This window comes from Solanum verrucosum, unplaced genomic scaffold (assembly GCF_900185275.1).
Source record: "Solanum verrucosum unplaced genomic scaffold, falcon-dt-bn FXZP01000217.1, whole genome shotgun sequence".
NCBI classification, from domain to species: Eukaryota; Viridiplantae; Streptophyta; class Magnoliopsida; order Solanales; family Solanaceae; genus Solanum; species Solanum verrucosum.
Window position 1 is genome coordinate 1679214 of NW_026020032.1, and position 22793 is coordinate 1702006.

The following is a 22793-nucleotide window of genomic DNA, read 5'->3' on the forward strand; positions in this document are numbered from 1 at the left end:
AATTTAAGGGTATAGAAACTAGGTGGATGTCAATTTTGTTATATAAATGTTTCTATGTACTAAAGCACTTGAAATCACACAAATCACCAAGTTGAGTAACAACATCAATTGTCTAGGCTAAAGTCATCTCAAGTCAATTTCAATTAAAAAAAAAACCTTATTATATTTTTCCAACTAAAATCCACTCACCTGTTTTTTTTCCTCTTCATTAATGCATTGAAAAGTAAATACTTGTTACATCAACTTATTTTTGTGACTTGACATCTTAGAATTCTTGTTCAATTTCAAAGTGCTTACATAATTTTGGAAAAGTTTTTTTGTAATATTTGAACATGAGTATCTTTCAAAATGGGAAGTAAACGGTAAAGTGCTTTCTATAAAAATAATTATATTCTCATAGCTTCAACGTGAGACTTCTAATTAGGCAAAACACCTAGTTTTGTTTTTTGCATTAGTTATTTTGATGTCTAGAATTCACCATAAGCCTGATTAATTTGAATTTACATCAGATCCATTAAAGTAGGAAATGCCCCTTACATGATAATTTTTTATTTCATTCATAGTTTTCCCATTTAATCTTGTATTAAAAGTTCCTATGTGATTTGCTTCTTTTCCAAGCATATAAAAGGGCAATAGCTCTAAAATCATAGAAGGAGAAAAAAAAACTACATGAACTTGTTTTAATGTTGAAAAAGTTTTAGGCAAAGTCCTTCCACTTGAAGAAAATATATTGAGTATACTTTAAAAAGTATTTACATGTATTATTATTGGGAAAATGCATAAGTACCCTCAGTCTATGCCCAAAATTCCTGAGACACACGTAACCTTTACTAAGATCCTATTATCCCCCAAACTTATTTTATATATAATTTTCTACCCCTTTTCAGCCTACGTGACACTATCTTGTAGGCCCAACGCGTGTTGACAATTTTTTCAAGGATAGTGCCACGTAGGCCGAAAAGGGGTAGAAAATTATATATAAAATAAGTTCGGGGGGGGGGGGGGTGATAATAGGACTCTAGTAAATGTTAGGTGTATCTCAGGAATTTTGGGCATAGGCTGGGGTACTTATGCATTTTCCCATTATTATTCAATGATAACTTATAATTCCTATAATGAGTAGCAAATAATAGGTTTCAATTTTCAATTGGATAAATACCAATTGGAAGCCATAATTATTTCATTATTAGTCTTGTAAAGTAAACTTCCTTTTAAGTATTAAAGTACACTCAATATTTGTTATCATATCAAGAATTATTGTAAGATGAATATATACATTTTTTTTTCAATCACTCTGTTCAAATCTTAGAAAGCGTTTTTTATACCACGCTAATTCAAATTAATCAAACCAGAATATTTTTTTATATGTTTATAAAATATATTTTTTCTAATTCGACGTTCGGTATCTGCATTGAAGTCCGATTAAACATGAGTTCACGTCAAAAAGTCCCACATTAATTGAAAGGTAAAACTCTCTCTAACAAAAACAATTTCATACTAAAACTCAAACTCGAGACATCTGATTAAGAATGAACCAATACTCATAAAGTATAACTTATGGAGAGGTTGTGACTTGTGATCTATACTTTAGTTTTTATTGGATGTCCACTTGCTTTTTAAGTCTTATTCCTTAGAATTTAACCTAATAATAATCTTTTAACATTCCTTTGGTCCCATGACATTCACTTTTTCATATCCTACTTGCTTCTTAAGGCTTCAAACTACAACCACAATTATGAAGAAAATAAATCAACATCACTTTCTTTTTGCTCAATTTATTGATTGTTTCAAAAAAGTATCGATTTAACCTATTTCACGTCCAATAAAATTGATAATTGATATGAAGCTTACACAGAGTATGTTATTGTTATTTGTTTGTTTGTATAATTTACCCTTATTTATTAAATGTTTCTTAAGAATTGAACGCTATTAGAAGTAGTTCTTCAATACAATGATATAGTTGGAAACAATTATTATTTCTTTTTTTGAATTTCTAAAACGACAATCATTTTAGGATATCTTTTCTTGCTAAAAAGGATGAGGGAGATTTTTTTATTTATTTAGAGAATATGTTTTTTTTAAAATGGTTATATTTCAGAAAATATTTTCAATCATACAAATAACCACAATTATATTTCCATTTTGTTCTAAACTTATTTTATTTTTTAAAAATAAAAGCACATGGTAAAAGGTGTCAAAATCCTTCTGCTCGTGTCTGATGTTTCATATCACATGCCTTTTACCAATAGTTTACCTTATTCTATTTTTTTTAATTTGATATTTCGTACTCGCTTCGAATCAAATATATATAAATAACTACTCCCTCTGTCACAATTTATGTGACTTACTTTTCTTTTTAGTCAGTCCCAAAAAAAATGACACATTTCTATATTAAGTAACAATTTAACTATAAAATGCATATTTTACTCTTAATTAAATGATTTACAGCCACATAAATTTCTATCATTCATTTTGGACCACAAGTTTTAAAAGTCTTATTTTCTTTCTTAAACTCCGTGCCGAGTCAAACTACCTCACATAAAATGAGACAAAGGGAATAATATTTTCATTATGAAATTGTAAAATAATCACCTATTACATAATTTCAAGACATTTTAATAAGGCTTCACAGGTAAAAAGTGACTACCCCACATTATTACTATATTACAAACGCTTTACAAAATTTACAACTTCTTCTATTCAAGAAATTTCAAAACATAACATAAAGTTCCACACGTGAAAAGTGGCTAATCCATGCTATTATACTATATTAAAAACACTAATGTACCAATGACGATTCCGTTTTAAGGTTCGATCTGCTAGCTTTGCCATTAGTTTCAGCCTTTCAGATTCGATTAGTCCATAAATATGTCTTAAAATCTTGCTTTTCCTAAGGACAAATGACCAAATATATCGTTGAATTCTTCAAAATGAATTTAGTTTTACCCTCTATTACGTTTTTTGTTAAAAAATAATCTATCATTACTAAAATAGTTAAAAAATACACGTATTATAAAGTTTAAATCTTGAATTTGTCTTGTTAAATAAATAAAGCTTATATCTGTACCAGAAAGTCGGTAAAACGAACAGAAAATACACGCAAAAAAAAAGTTCATAGTACCTCTTTCACTTTCCATTGTCTTTCTTCAACAGAAAAAAGGGTCAGTGTTTTTTGAAAAAAGATTACATTTTTATGTAATTTATTTTGTTAATTACTCTTAAAAGATTATATCTTTGTTTAATTTGATAGCATTTGTTTATTCATGTGAGATTTATGTATATAATATTCAAGAATGTTTGTTTATTTTGAGGAAAAAAAAAAACTTTTTTAAGTAATGGGTATTTTGATGGTGATTTATTACAGTTCATATCTTGTCAGCAATCCGCGTTTTTTTGTTTGTTTTTTAGTTTTTTGTATTAAATTTGTTAACTTGGAGTGAAATTCTTTGTCTCTGTAGTCACTATCAGATCTGCAATTTGGTTTTGTTTGTGGGGGAAAACATAGTACGTTAAAAAACATTGTCTTTACAAGGTAATATCCAAGTGTTTTGGGGTGTGTGTGTGTGGTGGAATTTGGGCTATTTTAAAACAGGAGTTTAATGGAATGAAATTGTTTGGAGATTCTTGAAGTTTTGGTGTGATGGGATTTGGGGATCAAGTTTTGAGCTTTGGGAGAGTGCTTATTTGGGAATGAAAATGTTAAGGGGTTCTTGAAGTTTCATGTTGTTTGTGTGTTTGTTTTGGTGTTTTTGTTGTGTGTGATTGGATTTGGGGATAAAGTTTGAAACTTTGGGAGGGTTCTTATTTGGGAATGAAATTGTTTGGAGGTTCTTGAAGTTTTATGTTGTTTATGTATTTGTTGTAGGTGTTTTTGTGGTTGAATTCGGGGATCGAGTTTGGAACTTTGGGAGAGTTCTTGGAAGTGGAAGTGTTAGGAGCTTCGTGAAGTTCCATGTTGTTTATGCATTTGTTCTAGGTGTTTTTGTGGTTGAATTGGGGGATCAAGTTTGAAACTTTGGGAGAGTTCTTCTTGGGGAATGAAACTGTTTGGAGGTTCTTGAAATTCCATGTTGTTTGTATGTTTGTTCTGGTGTTTTTGTTGTGTGTGATTGGATTTGGGGATCAAGTTTGAAACTTTGGGAGAGTTATTATTTGGGAATGGAGTTAGGAGGTTCTTGAAGTTTCATGTTGTTTTTATACTTGTTCTAGGTGTTTTTGTGGTTGAATTGGGGATCAAGTTCGAAACTTCAGGAATGAAATTGTTTGGAAGTTCTTGAAGTTTCATGTTGTTTATGTGGTGTATGATTGGATTTGGGGTTCAAGTTTGAAGCTTTGGGATAGTTCTTATTTGGGAACTTTGAGGTTGTCAGGGAGTAAATGTTTGTTGGATCGAATAGACTGATTAAGAATAGAAGTGATCTCAGGATTAAAAGAAAAGAAGAACGTGGGAGGTTCATATTCTCTGGATTCAACTATAAGAAGGTATAAGTTTCAACGTCGTGGTGGAATTAGGGAGATTTAACTTGGAATAGTTTGTAGGTCGAAAATGGGGTCAAGAGAAGAGAGGCATAGATTTGATCATGATCTTGTGCCATTAGCAGCACTGATAAGCAGAGAATTGTGGAATGAAAAAATGGAGAAGCCAACTGTAAGATATGGATGTGCAGCTCAGTCTAAGAAAGGTGAGGATTATTATCTGATGACGACAGATTGCCAGAGAGTTCAAGGCAATCCTTCATCTACCTTCTCTGTGTTTTCGGTATGTATTTCTCCATTTTTTTTACATCAAACTCCATCTTTCACCACATTAATTGGGGTCGATATGTGAATTTTTGTATCAATTTCACTCAGTTTCAGGTTCATTGCACCCTGATACATTTATCCATTTCTCCATCTTTCTACTAGACAAACCTGTCATCTTAATCAATCGATTCCATGTAAAATTTCCAGTCTTTCTTGCATTGGTTCCATACACCTATTAATCCAGTCTGATGTAACCCATTCTAGCTATAGGCCATTTACAATCATTATTTGGATTTATTCAGTAGAATTGTTTTTTAAAGTTGGACTAGTGACTGAAGGTTGATGGTCTTGTCACTGTATTTGTTTTGTATGTTCCATAGTGTTTCCATTTTATTCAAGCTTGTTAAGTATTGATATGGTTCAATATTACTTTTGGGACCAAAATTGTGAGCTGGTCGAATTTTATTTGAGGTTCAGCTGATATGATGGTCCTTGCAGCTAGATTCTTCAGTTGATTAATTTTCCATTGTAATTCTTCTTTCGGTCAGATCTTTGATGGACATAATGGGACAGCAGCAGCAGTGTTCTCAAGGGATCATTTACTAAATCATGTTTTGGGTGCTATTCCTTGTGGACTCGGAAGGGATGAGTGGCTTCATGCTTTGCCTCGTGCACTAGTTGCAGGGTTTGTGAAAACTGACAAGGAGTTCCAGAGTAAAGGCATGAAATTTGTGCTTTCTGCATTTCACTTTCTAGCTGTTATTTTCATTTTATGCTTCAATAGTGCTAATTTTATATGACTTCATTTGTCACTGCAGGACAAACATCTGGAACTACAGCTACATTTGTGATAGTTGATAGATGGACTGTGACAGTTGCATCTGTTGGAGATTCACGCTGCATTTTGGATACTCAGGGTGGTGCTGTTTCAGAATTAACTGTAGATCATAGGCTTGAAGAAAATGCGGAGGAGTAAGTGTCCATCTTCTAAATCATTCCATCACGTGTGTTGAGCAGAAAATGTTCATCATCTCTTAATTAATTGCAGAAGGGAGCGTGTCACATCAAGTGGAGGCGAAGTAGGAAGACTTAGTATTTTTGGTGGTACTGAGGTGTATTGTAAATTTGCATCTCCGATATCATATCACGGGTGTGAAATAAAACTTTCATTTTCCATCTGCAGATCGGTCCTCTTCGCTGTTGGCCAGGAGGTTTATGCCTTTCAAGATCAATAGGAGATATGGATGTAGGGGAATTCATTGTTCCAATACCATTTGTCAAACAAGTGAAAGTAATACCTTGCTTTTCTTTTCTGTTCTTACTCTCTTTTAAACCATCTTAAGATTTACACCCTCCTACCAAATCCCGGTGTACTCTTTTCTGTTCTATATCTGATGTCTTGTGGACAAGTAAATTCATGAATGGCTCACGCCCTAACCTTTTCAACATTGTGAAGCTATCAACTGTAGGTGGAAGGCTAATTGTTGCATCTGATGGAGTTTGGGATGCCGTATCATCAGACATGGCTGCCAAGTCTTGTCGTGGCTTGCCTGCTGAGCTTGCTGCTAGGCAAGTTGTGAAGGTAGTGGAACTCACACAAATCTTTGCATCTATAACAAGTGTTTAGGATGATATCTTTAACTCATTTATGTCATTAATTGTCTAGGAAGCTTTGAGGACACGAGGGTTGAAGGATGACACAACATGCATAGTTGTTGACATAATACCTCCTGATAACACTGTACAACCTGCAGCTCCGCCCAAGAAGTATAACAAGCTCCGATCTCTTTTCTTCAGAAGAAAGTCGCATATATCTGCTGCTAAACTATCGAAAAAGCTGTCAGCTGTAGGCATTGTAGAGGAACTGTTTGAAGAAGGCTCAGCAATTCTTGCTGAAAGGTCATAATTCTCTTGAACTTTGAAGCCTTCTTGCTTTAGTTTAATACTTCATGAAGCTTTTTGTTTTCTGTTGATTTTGAATTGAATAAATTAGACAAGATTGATTGTTAAATACCATAACTATTTAACCATATTGTTACATTGATAAGAGTTGAGATTTAGCCTAAATGTGGTCTCCTTACATAGATACGAGGTGGTTGGCATGTTTCCCTCTACCTGGATCTCCGTATTCTTGACTTTTTTTTCTCAATATTCTATGAATTTTTCCAAGAAGAAGAGTTTGATCATCGTGTTATTATGTGGATTGCAGATTGGGGAGTGAGGATTCAAATGGTCCATCAATGTCCGGCCTCTTCATCTGTGCTGTTTGCCAGGTCGACCTTGCTGCAAGTGAAGGCATATCAGTACATGCTGGTTCAATTTTCTCGACAAGCTCAAAGCCTTGGCAAGGTCCATTTCTATGTGCTGACTGTTGTAATAAGAAGGATGCCATGGAAGGAAAACGACCAAGTGGTGTTAAAGTCACTTAACTCGTGCATCGTTGCCAAGTGTGTCTACAATTTTGTTATAGTAATTCTTTCTGATATCTGCCTCATATCTTAGTTAATTAAAAAGGGATTTATTGAACATTGGCATCAGAGCATACTATATGTCAGCCAATAATGTAAATAGGTTCTATCAAATGAAGAAGTGTGATAGTAGTTATGAGATTAATCTAAAAGATTAAATTTGCACTAGTACTACTTATTTTGTACTTAAAGATAGTGAAGGAAAATGTGCTGAAATGTCAGTTGATTCTGAAGCAAGTTTAGTCAATGAGTACAATTGTTGCCTCTGTATGTCATCATTTCACAGAGTTTCTAATCTGTATCTACATTAGCTCTCTGAGAAATTTCAAAGTCTACTAACAACCTTGACCTCAAATATCATATTTTGAAACCTGCAGTGTAAGACTGACTGGAGAACTGCGTGTACTAGGAGTAGTTCGGATTGTAATAATATTAATAATGTTGTTGACTCTTTATATCAGTTGATTCTTCATTTTTGACTATTGTATTTTCTTGTTGTTGTTCTTGCTTGTTGCTATGTCATCTTTTTCATCCGTGTTTGAGTGGAGGGTCTATGGAAAACAATCTATCTACCTTCTCAAGGTAGGGACAAGGTCTGCTTACACACTTGACATTACCCTCCTAGACTCCACTTGTGGGATTACACTGAGTTTGTTGTTGTTGTAATAATGACAAAAACGAATTTAATTTAACAATTAAGTTAATATCTACTCGTCCTTTTCTTGAGGTATTATCTTTTTCTTTTAGCAAGAGAGAATTCCACATGTCTTGGTCTTTTTTCTTTTGTTTGCTTCTTCATATCTTGAATTCTTCAAATGCAACACTAGTGTCGGTCGGTATCCAAAATAGTATAATAAGATCAATTATTGGGAGGAGTTCATAGGCACTCGATATTTAAACCAAATCAATAGATGCACACCATGTATTTGTTTGGACATAATTTTTACATAACTGAATAGATACAAGATTTTAGCTACATTTGATTGTGACCCAAAGGAGAAAGAAAAATTCATTTTGAATAAAAATTCTTAGCTTCCCACCAATTCACAATTAATGCATAGACTTTTCCAATCCCAAGTCTTTGCAGTACAGTTCTTAGTCTTCTGCTTTTTTGGAAAATCAAGAATTGTTTCAGATCTTAATATTTTAGTTTAAATAAATCCAGTTATATGTTTTGCTGCTATTGATGTTTCTTTGTACAAAAGGGTTCATCATGGATATGTTCTCTTGTTTTTTCGTCTTCATTTTGTTTCACTTTTGGTGCTTTGATTCAGCTCAAGGACAGAACACATCCCACCCAAACTGCACTAAAGAATTCCAGTGTGGGAACTTAAGAAATTTGAGTTTTCCTTTCTACAAATCCACTGAACTTGATTGTGGATTGTCCAAAGTTTATTGTGAAGATACTGAAAATCCTATACTTGAATTGAATGGGGTGAAATATCTAGCTCTTGAAAAAGCTGATGTTTTTATCAGACTTAAGTACACTAATCTTGGAGAACTTTTGAAGAAGAACAGTTGTGAGACTTTTGATAAAAATTTCTCGATCGCTATTTCTCCTTCAATAACATATAGCCTTGATCCCTCACTCACTTTGTTCAAATGCAACAGAAGCCAAAAGAGTAGAAATGAAGAATTTTTCAACTCCAGCAGTTATCAAAGTTACAATGTCTGTGATGGTTTCATATTATACTATAACATCTCCATCCATTATTATCAAGTATCTGAAATTCCTAGTAGCTGTTCATTTATTCAGTTGCCTTTGACATCAAATTCAGAAGCAAAATCAAACGGAAGTGGCTTATTTCATCTGTTAACTGATGAAGTTGTACTAGGATGGACTGTGTCTGATGAGTGTAATCAGTGTTATTATACAGGAGGAAGGTGTCAAACAGATAATACTACTAACAACTTTCTTTGTTCTAATGCCAATACCAACAATGGTAAAGAGAAGCTTTTTTCATGGTTCACATTAAAGATTTTAGTTCTTTTCTTTTCTTGGTTCATCTTACATTTTCATTTTTACTGTGATTGCAGCAGGTCATCATAAATATGCGAAACTGATTGTTGCAGGTACCTATCTTTTTAACATTTTGTCTGCAATTTTGTTGTTACATTACAAGATTTTAGCATTTAAAGGTTTATTTCTACAATGAGTATGATATAACAAGAAGTAGTGTTTTCCACCGCTTGAGCTTGTGATCTCCTTGGTCATATGAAGGAAACTCTTATTATTGTATCAAGGCTACCCTTATCAATAACAAAGATATAAAGAATCTTCTTAGTGAATGGCTTCAATTTTTTCCACAGTTGCAGTTTTCTTGGGCTGTTGTGCTGGAATCTTGATTTTGCTCTTGTGCTTTAGAAAAAAGACTTTCTGGTACAAGTGCCTCATGTTTTGGGAATCTAAAACTGAGGATCACCGAAATATTGAAGCATTTCTGAAGAACAATGGGTCATATGCTCCAAAGAGATACACCTATTCAGAGGTCAAAGAGATGACCACTCGGTTCAAAAACAAACTAGGCCAAGGAGGATTCGGTAATGTATACAGAGGAAATTTGCAGAATGGGAAACATGTGGCAGTGAAGGTCCTGAATGAGCTAAAAGGAAGTGGTGAAGAATTCATTAACGAGGTGGCGAGTATTAGCAGGACATCACATGTTAACATTGTGAGCCTTGTGGGATTTTGCTTTGAGGGTCGCAAAAGAGCTCTAATTTATGAATTCATGCCAAATGGATCTCTTGAAAAGTTTATCTATGAGGAAAGATCCGATGGAATTCGCCAATTGGATTGGCCAATACTATACCAAATTGCACTAGGCATTGCTCGAGGATTGGAGTACTTGCATCGTGGTTGTACCACTCGGATTTTGCATTTTGATATAAAGCCTCATAATATCCTGCTTGATGAAGATTTTTGTCCTAAGATCTCTGACTTTGGACTAGCCAAATTGTGCATGAAAAAGGAGAGCATTGTGTCAATGTTAGGTGCACGAGGGACTATCGGTTATATTGCTCCAGAAATCGTTTGCAGAAACTTGGGAGGTGTCTCTCACAAGTCTGACGTCTATAGCTACGGAATGATGGTCCTAGAGATGGTAGGAGGAAGAAAAAATGTTGATGTTGGAGTTGATCGTACGAGTGAAATCTACTTTCCACATTGGCTCTATAGACGAATTGAGCTAGATGAAGAGCTCCAATTAATTGGGATAATGAATGAAGAGGAGAAAGAATGTGCAAGAAAGATGGTGCTGGCGAGTTTATGGTGCATACAGACTGATCCCTCAAGTCGACCATCGATGAGCAAGGTTGTGGAAATGTTAGAAGGGAACCTAGACTTTCTGCAAATTCCTCCAAAGCCTTACCTATATTCTTCCTCAAGAACAGAGGTAGGTTCATCGGAAGTAGAACTGGCCTAGTCTTATTTTGTTGTTAACTCTTAGCAAAAGCTGTATTTTCTTCGACAACTGAATTTATTACTAGTTTCTCTGTTCTATTTTATGAGACACACTTTCCTTTGTAATCTGTTTTGTACTATATCCCGTTGAAGTTTAAATAATCAAGTATTTCCTTCATCCCTTTTAGCTGTCTCTTTTTTCCTTATTTCATTGAGTTTGATTAGCTAATTGTTGAGTTGGATTGTGATTAAATGGGATCAAGCCAGCCCTTTGAGGCTGGGATGTGCTGGCCCATGGGTCAAATGAATATTTTGAGACTGAGGGGTTACCTTAAAATGAAGTCATCCCAGACATATCAAGTCATTTTCTTTCACTAGGCTTGAAAATGTAGTCTAGTTATTGCTAGATGACTTCAAGTCTTTGAAGTCACAACCCTTAATATAAGTTTTTACTACTTTTCCACATCCACTATGCTATTAAATGCAAGTGCAGTGAACAACTGAATTCATAATTTTATCTCTTGTTGACATAGGAGGAGACTTTTGCTTGATCAGTGGGAGGATTTAATATGACTTTCACCTCTTTTATATGCTTTATTCTGATCAGTTACTTAGTTCAGACAGAGGGCAGAAATGATTCGACTTGTCCAAAGTCCTTTTCATGTGGAAATCTTACTGACCTGAGCTTTCCGTTCTCTCTTTCCACACAACCTGACTGTGGAATACTTCCCATCTCTGGTTGTGATGCTAAACCATATCCAAGAATCCAACTGCTTCCTGGAGGAGACTGGTACTATGCTTTAGGAAATCCATATAATTATACAGTTTGGCTCGTGGATCCGAAGCTTCAAACCACGTTGAGGCAACACAAATGCTGGGCTTTTAACAAAAGGTTCTCCCTTCCAGACTCTCCTTATATTTCTTTCAAAATCTTGAATAATCTCAACTTCTTCAAATGTAACATCACTGGTAGCAACACTCCAAACAATACCCACAAGAATGACCATTTTGCTGGTTATAAAATGTACCATGGCTGTAAAGGCTTCAGCATATATTACAAGCTTCTCGGAGATGATGATGAAGAAGTTCGAGCAGGCAATCTTCCTGCCACCTGTTCACTTATCAGATTACCAGTCCGCTCGTTATCAGATCCTGGTGGTTTGTTCAATATGTTAAGCGCCTCTTTTATAGTAGAATGGAAACTGTCTGAGGACTGTTACCAATGTCACTATGACGGAGGTCAATGCCAGACTGATATAACCAACGAATTTCACTGTACATATCCATATCATCCACATGCTCAAGGTCTAGTTCATATTTCATAAAGTCCTATCTCGTTTTTGTATCAAATATTGATAATATTTCATAGTATTTTTCTTCTTTTTTTAGATGCAATAATGACTAGAAGCAAGTGGGGACTGACTCTGGGAGCAGGTAGCTAAGTATCCATTAACTGCAGGGTTCTTTCTTATTTCAGAATTTTCATGCATATCATTTAGATTTTCTTCTTCCTTGTGGTAAAATCTCAAAAAAATTGGGAGACAAGTACTTTAGATTACACAACGTCCGGATAGTGGAGTTGAGAGGACATTCTTTCTCCTTGCGATGTTTAATCTATATTCTCTGATGGTGCATGACTTCATTTTTTTCAACGGGTACAGGTTTATTTACTGTTGGACTATTGATTCTACTCTTCTTCTTCAGAGAAAAGATTTTGCGGTACAAGTGCCTCAGGTTTTGGGAATCTAATGCCGAGGATCACCAGAATATTGAAGCATTTCTGAAGAACTATGGGTCATATGCTCCAAAGAGATACAATTATACAGACATCATAAGAATCACCGGTCGCTTCAGAAGCAAACTAGGCCAAGGAGGATTTGGAAATGTATACAGAGGAAGTTTGCATAACGGGAGTCAAGTGGCAGTGAAGGTCCTGAATGAACTAAAAGGCAGTGCTGAAGATTTCATTAACGAGGTGGCAAGTATTAGCAGAACATCGCATGTTAACATCGTGAGCCTTGTGGGATTTTGTTTTGAGGGTCACAAAAGAGCTCTTGTATATGAGTTCATGCCAAATGGATCTCTTGAAAAATTTATCTATGAGGAAAGATCCGATAGTGTTCGCCAATTAGGTTGGCCAATATTATACAAAATTGCACTAGGCATTGCTCGAGGATTAGAGTACTTGCACCGTGGTTGTAACACTCGGATTTTGCATTTTGATATAAAGCCTCATAATATCCTTCTTGATGACAATTTTTGTCCTAAAATCTCTGATTTTGGTCTTGCTAAATTGTGCATGAAACAAGAGAGTATTGTGTCAATGTTAGGTCCACGAGGGACTATCGGTTATATTGCTCCAGAAATTGTTTGTAGAAACTTGGGAGGTGTCTCTCACAAGTCTGACGTCTATAGCTATGGAATGATGGTCCTAGAGATGGTTGGAGGAAGAAAAAATGTTGATGTTGGAGTTGATCGTACGAGTGAAATCTACTTTCCACATTGGCTCTATCGACGAATTGAACTAGACGAAGAGCTTCAACTAATCGGGATAATGAATGAAGAGGAGAATGAATGTGCAAGAAAGATGGTGATAGCGAGTTTATGGTGCATACAGACTGATCCTGCAAATCGACCATCGATGAGCAAGGTTGTGGAAATGTTAGAAGGGAAACTAGACTCTTTGCAAATGCCTCCCAAGCCTTACCTATATTCTCCCTCAAGAACAGAGGTAGAACTGGCCTAGTCTTATTTTGTTGTTAACTTTTAGCAAAAGCTGTACTTTTCTTCAACAACTGAATGCGTTACTCCCTCTATCCTATTTTACGAGACATACTTTCCTTCTTTTTTTTTTGGTACTGTATCCAGTTGATGTTCATATAGTCAAGTACTTTCTTCATACCTTTTAGCTCTGTCTCTTTTTTTCCTTATTTCATTGAGTTTGATTAGCTAATTGTTGAGGTGGATTGTGATTAAATGGGATCAAGCCAGCCCTTTTGAGGCTTTACCGAGTCTGGGTTGGGCTGTCGCATGGGCCAAATGAATATTTTGAGACTGAGGGGTTATGCAACTTTGTTGTTTTGATGATCCTAACAAATAATGGCACCTGGTCCCATGAGTTGCGCATGTTCCTGGACAAATGGGCAACAGCTGTAAAGCTGCCAACACTGGTACGGTTGGTGAGCACGGGAAAAGAGGACAGAGCTCTTAGTCAATTGGAGGACACTAGGTTGTTTCGTTCAGAGGATAATATGCCTTTATTGACATGAAACTACCAGTTCTTACAACCAAAATACATCAAGCAAAGAGTGCCTTTTGTCTCTCTCAAGAAGAACACAAGCTTTCCAGAACTGCAAGAGACCTTATAGAGTTATCAAGTGCGTCTTTAGTTGTTGATCAAGAGTTTGTGTCTTGTGTGTTTCAACTTGTAAGATTCGTTCCTAATCTATAAAGGAATAGACTGTCTTTATCATTCCACCTAACAATGAGCTTAGTTAGAGTTATCTGTGTAGTTTGTGATTGAAGTCTATATTAACTACAGTCTAAGTTGCTCAGACTTGGGTGCCCGATACAGGTGCAGATCCAGAAGTTGGATCCTTCATGATCAAATTTTTAAGATTCGGGGATATGGATCCATATATGGATACGGGTGCGGGATTCGTCTAAAAATAAATAAAATATCTAAAAATAGAGTTATAAAACCTAAATAATGAGATATTATGAGGAGAATCTTGGAATGAGATTAAAGGAAAATGAGTGACATAGAAATTTCTATATAAAAGGTATTCCATATTCTTCAATTTCACCTTAGCTTTTGTATTGATTACAGAAATCATTAAAACTGTCCGGACTTTCCCTATCAATTTTGGTCAAAGTGTTGACACCCGATTTTGACCCTCCTTCCTTCTAATTTATTGTTTTTGAGCTTCTAATTTAATAACGTATAAAATTATCCCTTTAACAACTATTTTTATTACTACAACTATATATCTTCTAAAATTATTAGTTTTATTATCAAAATTACTAATATTATTTTTTATACCTCTTATCTTAAATAATCATTTGTCATCATTTTTATTTCGAGTTTCATATTTTGTTAAATTAATTATACGTCGATATCTTGTATCTATATTTAATACTAGCATAAAGTCGTAATATTGATATTTTTTTTTATTCACGTAAATTATTAGTTGTCATCTTATAACATTTTAAGTATTGGTTATTAAGTTAGAAGTCCAAAACAATTCAAAAGAAGAAAGAAAAAAGCCCAATATGTTCACACCAAGTAATCAGCCCATTTTCTTTTAAAATTTGGTTCGAAATCTAGCCTTTGAATGGCCCATTTTCGCCCAATTTCAGCAGCCCAAACCCCAACTCCCAAATAAACCCAATACGATTAGAAGCTAGGGTTTTCCTTTGGTGCTGCGCAGCTGGTCACTCTTTCCTCTTCCAGCAAACATTTGAGTACTTTCACCATTTGACAGACGTTGGTTGCACCATTCCCGTGCAAAGAATGCTTCACCAGATACGTCTCCATCTCCTCTTTCCTTTTTCATGATTGTAGAATACCCATAGCAAAAGCATAGTTAAAGCTCTTCCATTTCAAGTATCATTTGAAGCAAGTCTTGTTCCTTCATCCAAATGACGTGAAGGATCAGAAAGTCGTCCAATATTTGTCAACGTTCGGATTCAAAGTAATGAAAGGATTCAAAAATCAAAAATCCCGCCCAAAACACAACCCTAGCTCTAAATCGCCTATAAATACTCGCATTCGGGAAGAATTTTGGGGCAGCTCATACTCTCATAAGTATTAATATTTGCTCTAATACATTTCATCTTTTCGCTCTCTGTCGGGATTCTTGTTTTGAGTGTGTTCAAGATCGTCTTTGTTCGAGTGTAGACCTGTGATCGAAGCACCTTGTTCACTGCCCTGCAACAGGTAATACTCCCCTTTTTATCTCTGTTTTATCATCGTGATTAAATATACATTCTAAGAAATCTATATGCCCAGAGTGATTCTTGTTTAAGTTGGCTGTGATCAAAAGTTATATGGGGAATATTTTGTATTTTTTTTGAGACATGTACAGATTTGGACTTGTTCTAATTTAGGTTGAGTTTATAATGTGGAAATCGATTTATTTTTGTTTTGTTTCAAGTTTTACAACTTTTCTTTTTTTGCTTTTTTTTTTAGTTTATCTTAAGCTTGAGAAAGATGTTATCGTTTTAATCTATTTCTAGTTGGTTTCAAAGTTGTCAGTTGCTAGACCCTTCTTGTTCGACATTCAAATGTTATACGTTTTAGATGTTGTGAATGAAAGAATGGTTCCGTTTTAGTTTCACATGAAATCAGTTTTGGTTATTAGTTTTAATTTTTTCATTTGGTGTCTTTATATTATAAAATTACAGCTCGTATATTGTTATGTAAAATTATATCTAAAGGATATAGCTTCTATTTTGGCATAATTAGAAATTAAGTGATAAATGTTAGCTATCATTATCTCACTGCATATGATTTCCCTCATGTAGCTATATGTAAAACTTGAGCTTAAGCCTTCTGTTAACTCTCTGTTAGTGTGCAATCTTTTTTGTTTCGTTTCTTCTTTTATTTATTTATTTATTAAATATTATGTGTTGGCTATGTATTAAGAAATCAATACCAAAAGATCCATGGCTGTAGCCTCATTGTTCACGTTATATGAATATAAGTTTTTTTATTCTTTTATATTCTATTAGAGATATGCATGGAAGCCTATTTGATATCATGAAGGCTATGAATTATTTCTTCCTAATTGAATATGAAGAATTTGAGGTTTAGCTTATGTTCAATATATATATTTTATGATTTAGCTTTTTTTTTTTAGTTGGTTCAGAAGTCTTCAATAGCTAATGAGTATTTTATTTGACGCTTGCATATCTTGTGTTTGTAATAATATATATATTGTATAATTTTGCTTAGTTCTATATTTGATTTTCACTATCGTTTAAAGTTGAATCGTCTCACTAATCTCCTCTTTACTTTCTTTTTATTTACATGTACACTCGGGGGCGCGTATGAAGTTGCAATATGACTCCACCTCTATCCAAATTAGAGAAGCGACATATCTTGCATTTAGCTCGTGTCTAGAATGATTCACTCATTCCAAAAGAAAATCCCGCATTTCCTCCTTATCTCAAAGCTTTATATTTTTTATGCATACATATATGTTGTTATCTTTGACTAACACTTTACACTTTCTTTTGGCACCTATATTTATGTTTCGTTTCAATTTATATTTGAACTTATGTAAACTAATTAACTAAGATCTTAAGCAAATCTAGTAGCTCACCTTCCCCTCCTCTAGATATTGGGTTTAATATATTAATTTGGCTTAGAACAATGACCTATAAATCAAGTTCTTTTGTTGCTTAACTCGCTTGTTAGTTTGAGAAAGTTTTGTTTTGCAAAGAAATTGGACCCTTTTTTAATGAATATGTATGTTGCCTTAAACTGTACTTTTTCATAAACTAAGGTCTTAAATACAACTTTTCTAACACTTTCCACAAACCTTTGTTAAAATTAAAAAACAAAAGTGTAAATATTTGAACTCTAAAGTGAGTTATTTATGAGAATGTAAAAGGGGCGATTTGTATGTCTTTCATTTATATTTTAACTTTATAAAATGTTGATATGTCTAGAGCTTTAAAACACAACTCTTTTTTGGGAATTATGAGTAGGCGAATTTGAAGATAAAAGGCTTTCAATTGGATAAAAACTTTTTTTTTTTTTTTATCAAGGCAAAATATATTTCATTATCTTTAGCTTCAAGATTTCCTTGTTAATTCAATTTCATAAAAAAGATTTTCTTTCTTAAACAAAAAGCATTTGACTTGGCCAGCTATTTTGAAGATAACAAATTGTGCATATTTCATTCAAACTCCTTTTTTCTCGCTAAAAAAATCAAGTTTAAATTAATGGTTGTTTCATTTCATTCTTTTAGATCTTTCTATATGAAGTTAGTATATTTTAAGGTTTTTATACTTTAATCTTTTTTAGGTTACTTTGTCATGATTTAATTAATACTAGTTTTTTCTTAGCTTTTAATGGTTATTTTATTTTTTCTCTAATTAACCTAAGTTTGGCCGGTTAATAGTTTTAAAACTAATCTTAAAGGATGCCTTACCCCTCCCTTTAGGATCAATTAGAACTCTTACCTAGAATCACATAAGTTAGTAGACCTTAATTGAAGTCAATTTTAGTATTACTTAGTTAATAATTTAGGTATCCTAATTTGCCTTAAAATAATTAGGTGGCGACTTCTTAAGTTAATTAATTTGGAAATCACCAATACGTTGTACACGTTTTGACCTCGAGTTAAAATGGGGTATAACACAAAGTACCCAAAATTGGTTGACCAAATTGGACACGGATCCCACACCCACACCCATGTCGTGTCGACACGAGTGCGGCACCAAAAGTGAAGAGTCCGAGCAACTTAGACTAGAGTTAGTTGATATAGTGGGCAACAGAGCTATTGCTTTGGCTCATTCTGTAATAGAGGTGTTACAGGTAGTAGGGATTAAGTGTTTGATCCTCGTATGACTATTGGAGTCTGTATTCACTTGTTGCTTGAAGATAGTGAAGAGTAGGTCGTGGTTTTTCCTTCCTTGAGCAAAGAGGTTTCCATGTAAACATCCGTGTTATTTTGTTCAAAGTGTGACAAGGACCTAGTCCTGTGGTGTGTGGTGGACTCGTATAGGTTAATAGATTACCTTAAAATGAAGTCATCCTAGACATATCAAGTCATTTTCTTTCACTAGGCTTGAAAATGTAGTCTAGTTATTGCTAAGGTGACTTCAAGTCTTTGAAGTCACAACCCTTAATATAAGTTTTCCACATCCACTGTGCTATTAAATGCAAGTGTAGTGAACAACTGAATTCATAATTTTTCCTCTTCTTGAACAGTGGGAGGATCTGATGACTTTCACTTCTTTTATAAGTTTTCTTCTGATCAGTTACTTAGTTCAGACAAAGGGCAGAAACGATTCAACTTGTCCAAAGTCCTTTTCATGTGGAAATCTTACTGACCTGAGCTTTCCTTTCTCTCTTTCGACACAACCCGACTGTGGAATAATGTTCTTATCTGGTTGTGATGCTAAACCATTTCCAAGATTACAACTGTTCCCTGAAGGAGATTGGTACTATGCTTTAGGATATCCGTTTAATTATACAGTTGAGCTGGGGGACCCCAAGCTTCATGCCGAGTTGATGCAACACAAGTGCCAGGCTTTTAACAAATATTTCTTCTTACCAAACTCTCCTTCTATTTCTTTTGAAATCGTCCCAATGAATTTTGTCAACTTCTTCAAATGCAATAGCACTAGTAAGAGCACCCCAAACATTACCCAGAAGAAGAATGATCATTTTGCTGGTTATAAAATGTACAATGGCTGTAAAGGTTTTAGCATGTACTACAAACTTCTTGGAGATGATGATGAAGACGTTCGAGCAGGCAATCTTCCTGCCAACTGTTCACTTATCAGATTGCCAATCCGCTCGATTTCAGATGATGTTGGTTTGTTCAATATGTTAAGCCCCGCTTTTCTAGTAGAATATAAACTGTCTGAGGGCTGTTACCAATGTCACTATGGCGGAGGTCAATGCCGGACTGATATAGCCAACAAATTTCATTGTACATATCCAAATAATCCACAAGCTCAAGGTCATCAAGAAAATAATCCACATGCTCAAGGTCTAGTGCATATTTCATAAAGTCCTTTCTCATTTTTGTATCAAATATTGATAATATTTCATAGTGTTTTCCTCTTTTTTTAGATGCAATAACGACTAGAAGAAAGTTCGGACTGACTCTGGGAGCAGGTAGTTGAATACATTAACTGCACAGTTTGTTCTTATTTCAGAATTTCCATGCATATCATTTTAGATTTTCTTCTTCATTGTGGTAAAATCTCAAAAAACTGGAGAGGCAAGTACTTAAGATTACACAACGTACAGATAACTGACTGCATTTTTTTGTACATATCTACTATTTGCATAGTCCCAAAGGCAAACTACTTCCCTGATAGTGCATAAGACATTCAGAATTAGTTCTATTTATATTCTCTGATGGTGCATGACTTCATTTTTTTCAACAGGTACAGGTTTATTAACTGTTGGACTGTTGATTCTACTTTTCTACTTCAGAGAAAAGATTATGCGGTACAAGTGCCTCAGGTTTTCGGAATCTAATGCTGAGGATAACCAAAAAGTTGAAGCATTCTTAAAGAACTATAGTTCATACGCTCCAAACAGATACAATTATACAGACATCAAAAGAATCACCGGTCACTTCAGAAGCAAACTAGGCCAAGGTGGATTTGGTAATGTATACAGAGGAAGTTTGTGTAACGGGAGTCAAGTGGCAGTGAAGGTCCTGAATAAACTAAAAGGCAGTGGTGAAGATTTCATTAATGAGGTAGCAGGTATTAGCAGAACATCGCATGTTAACATCGTGAGCCTTGTGGGATTTTGTTTTGAGGGTCACAAAAGAGCTCTCGTATATGAGTTCATGCCAAATGGATCTCTTGAAAAATTTATCTATGAGGAAAGATCCGACAGTGTTCGTCGATTGGGTTGGCCAATACTGTACAAAATTGCACTAGGCATTGCTCGAGGATTGGAGTACTTGCATCGTGGTTGTACCACTAGGATTTTGCATTTTGATATAAAGCCTCATAATATCCTGCTTGATGAAGATTTTTGTCCGAAGATCTCTGACTTTGGTCTTGCCAAACTGTGCATGAAACAGGAGAGTATCGTGTCAATGTTAGGTCCACGAGGAACTATCGGCTATATTGCTCCAGAAATTGTTTGTAGAAACTTGGGAGGTGTCTCTCACAAGTCTGACGTCTATAGCTATGGAATGATGGTCCTAGAGATGGTTGGAGGAAGAAAAAATGTTGACGTTGGAGTTGATCGCACTAGTGAAATCTACTTTCCACATTGGATCTATCAACGAATTGAACTAGACGAAGAGCTTCAACTAATTGGGATAATGAATGAAGAGGAGAAAGAATGTGCAAGAAAGATGGTGATGGTGAGCTTATGGTGTATACAGACTGATCCCTCAAATCGACCATCTATGAGCAAGATTGTGGAAATGTTAGAAGGGAAACTAGACTCTTTGCAAATGCCTCCCAAGCCTTATCTTTATTCTCCCTCAAGAACAGAGGTAGATTCATCAGTAGTAGAACTGGCCTAGCCTTTATGTGTTCATATCTCAGCTAATATCACTGTAGTGACATTTTGTTATGGAATTGTAGCAAAAACTGGTACTGTTACAGTTCGGTTTCTGATGTGTTTAGATGTCCTTGAATGTAAGAAGCTGTAAATTCATGCTTTTTTTAATCAGTTAATGCTAAATGAAGAGTGATTTGCCTAGAGGAATGTCAGCATAATAAGCAAACTTGATTAGTGCTTTTCATTTTTCCTGTTCAGCATATGTCTTGCCTAATTCAACCCCAAAAGTTAGCATATGTAATGAGATCTTCCAAGATCAAATAAGGAGACTAGAACTAATACCCTTGACCACTGTGAGACCGTTAAAATGGATATCCGATCTCTTCATCTGTGCTATTTACCAGTTTGGATCTCGGTAAGACCGTTAGACTGTTGCAAGCTAAGTAAGATTCTAATTTTGGATCTTGTTTGGGTTAAGAAAGAAAACTCAAATTTTATATTTACATCTTTATTAAAACAAGATATTGATGTTTCTTAGTACAAAAGGTTTCAACATGTTTTTGTCAACCTTAAGGACCCGTTCTTGAAACATTCTTGAAGAATCGAAGTTGCCAGATTTTTGATAAAAAATTCTCAACCAATGTGGGACTTTTACCCACTCTAACACCTCCTTCACACCCAAGACTTGACTTTGATACCATGTAAAGATATGGTAAATGGCCTAACTCAACCCCAAAAGCTAGCTCATGAGGGGAGGATTGCCCAAGTCCATATAAGGGGACCACAGGTCCATTCCCCAACCAAATTTGGGACTCACTCTAATATGTGATAGTTTCATACTATACTATAACATATCAGTCAATTATTATCCAGGATTTCCTCTTCCTAGTAGCTGTCCTTTGGCAGCAAATTCAGCAGAAAAATCAAATGAAAGTGGCTTGTTTCATCTGTTAGCTGATGAAGTTATGCTGTCATGGCTTGAAAGCCCTTTTGGGACTGAGGGAATATCTTAAAATGAAGTCATCCTGGATACATATCAAGTCATTTTCTTTCACTATGCTTGAAAATGTAGTCTAGTTATTGCTAGATGACTTTCAAGTCTTTCTGTTGACAATAAGGTGCTTTGAAAATTTCCTCACAGCCCCTAATATACGTTTTAACACCTTTTCCACATTCACTGTGGTCTTAAAAGCATAAGTGCAGTGAACAACTGAATTCATAATATAGGAGGATACTTTTGCTAGATCAGTGGGAGGATTTAAGATGACTTTCACTTCTTTTATGTGTTTTTTTCTGATCAGTTACTTAGTTCAGGCAAAGGGCAGAAATGATTCAACTTGTCCAAAGTCCTTTACATGTGGAAATCTTACTAACCTGAGCTTTCCTTTCTCTCTTTCCACACAACCTGACTGTGGAATAATGTTCTTATCTGGTTGTGATGCTAAACCATATCCGAGAATCCAACTGCTTCCTGGAGGAGATTCGTACTATGCTTTAGTAAATCCATTTAATTATACATTTGGGCTAGGGGACCCCAAGCTTCATGCCAAGTTAAGGCAACACAAGTGCCAGGCTTTTAACAAGAAGTTCTCCTTACCAGACTCTCCTTCTATTTCTTTCGAAATCATCACAGTGAATTTTCTCAACTTCTTCAAATGCAACAGCACTAGTAGTAGCACCCCAAACATTACCCAGAAGATGAAAGATCATTTTGCTGGTTATAGAATGTATAATGGTTGTAAAGGTTTTAGCATATACTACAAGCTTCCTACAGGTGATCGTGAAGACGTTTGAGCAGGCAATCTTCCTGCCAACTGTTCAATTATCAGGTTGCCGATCCGCTTCCTATCAGATGATGGTGGTTTGTTCAATATGTTAAGCGCCGCTTTTATAGTAGAATGGAAACTATCTGAGGACTGTTACATATGTCACTATGGCGGAGGTCAATGCCAGACTGATATAACCA

General features: G+C 35.0%; 3 protein-coding genes and 2 pseudogenes across 3 annotated transcripts; all 5 read left to right on the forward strand.

Moving 5' to 3' along the window:
• The first annotated feature begins 4410 nt into the window (after positions 1-4410).
• LOC125821584 (probable protein phosphatase 2C 15) lies at positions 4411-7373 on the forward strand. The gene is made up of 8 exons (XM_049501004.1): positions 4411-4759; positions 5292-5463; positions 5562-5715; positions 5792-5855; positions 5927-6034; positions 6200-6325; positions 6410-6642; positions 6953-7373. The coding sequence occupies exons 1-8, from the start codon at positions 4547-4549 to the stop codon at positions 7170-7172; spliced, it is 1290 nt and encodes a 429-aa protein (XP_049356961.1). The 5' UTR covers positions 4411-4546; the 3' UTR covers positions 7173-7373.
• A 1051-nt stretch (positions 7374-8424) lies between these two features.
• On the forward strand, positions 8425-9261 carry LOC125821440 (LEAF RUST 10 DISEASE-RESISTANCE LOCUS RECEPTOR-LIKE PROTEIN KINASE-like 2.5). The gene has a single exon (XM_049500856.1). The coding sequence runs from the start codon at positions 8425-8427 to the stop codon at positions 9259-9261; it is 837 nt and encodes a 278-aa protein (XP_049356813.1).
• Positions 9262-9499: 238 nt separating this feature from the next.
• On the forward strand, positions 9500-10633 carry LOC125821442 (rust resistance kinase Lr10-like). Its single transcript, XM_049500857.1, has one exon. The coding sequence runs from the start codon at positions 9500-9502 to the stop codon at positions 10631-10633; it is 1134 nt and encodes a 377-aa protein (XP_049356814.1).
• Positions 10634-11180: 547 nt separating this feature from the next.
• On the forward strand, positions 11181-13357 carry LOC125821556 (rust resistance kinase Lr10-like; annotated as a pseudogene).
• Positions 13358-18565: 5208 nt separating this feature from the next.
• Positions 18566-20849, forward strand: LOC125821443 (rust resistance kinase Lr10-like; annotated as a pseudogene).
• Positions 20850-22793: the final 1944 nt, after the last annotated feature.

Excerpts from the sequence above, each read along its gene's own strand:
- LOC125821584 (XM_049501004.1), top strand. The coding sequence starts at position 4,547 with ATGGGGTCAAGAGAAGAGAGGCATAGATTTGATCATGATCTTGTGCCA. Across the intron at positions 4,760-5,291 it reads CTACCTTCTCTGTGTTTTCG|ATCTTTGATGGACATAATGG; the intron begins GTATGTATTTCT and ends TCTTTCGGTCAG. Across the intron at positions 5,856-5,926 it reads GTATTTTTGGTGGTACTGAG|ATCGGTCCTCTTCGCTGTTG; the intron begins GTGTATTGTAAA and ends TTCCATCTGCAG.
- LOC125821440 (XM_049500856.1), top strand. The coding sequence starts at position 8,425 with ATGGATATGTTCTCTTGTTTTTTCGTCTTCATTTTGTTTCACTTTTGG.
- LOC125821442 (XM_049500857.1), top strand. The coding sequence starts at position 9,500 with ATGGCTTCAATTTTTTCCACAGTTGCAGTTTTCTTGGGCTGTTGTGCT.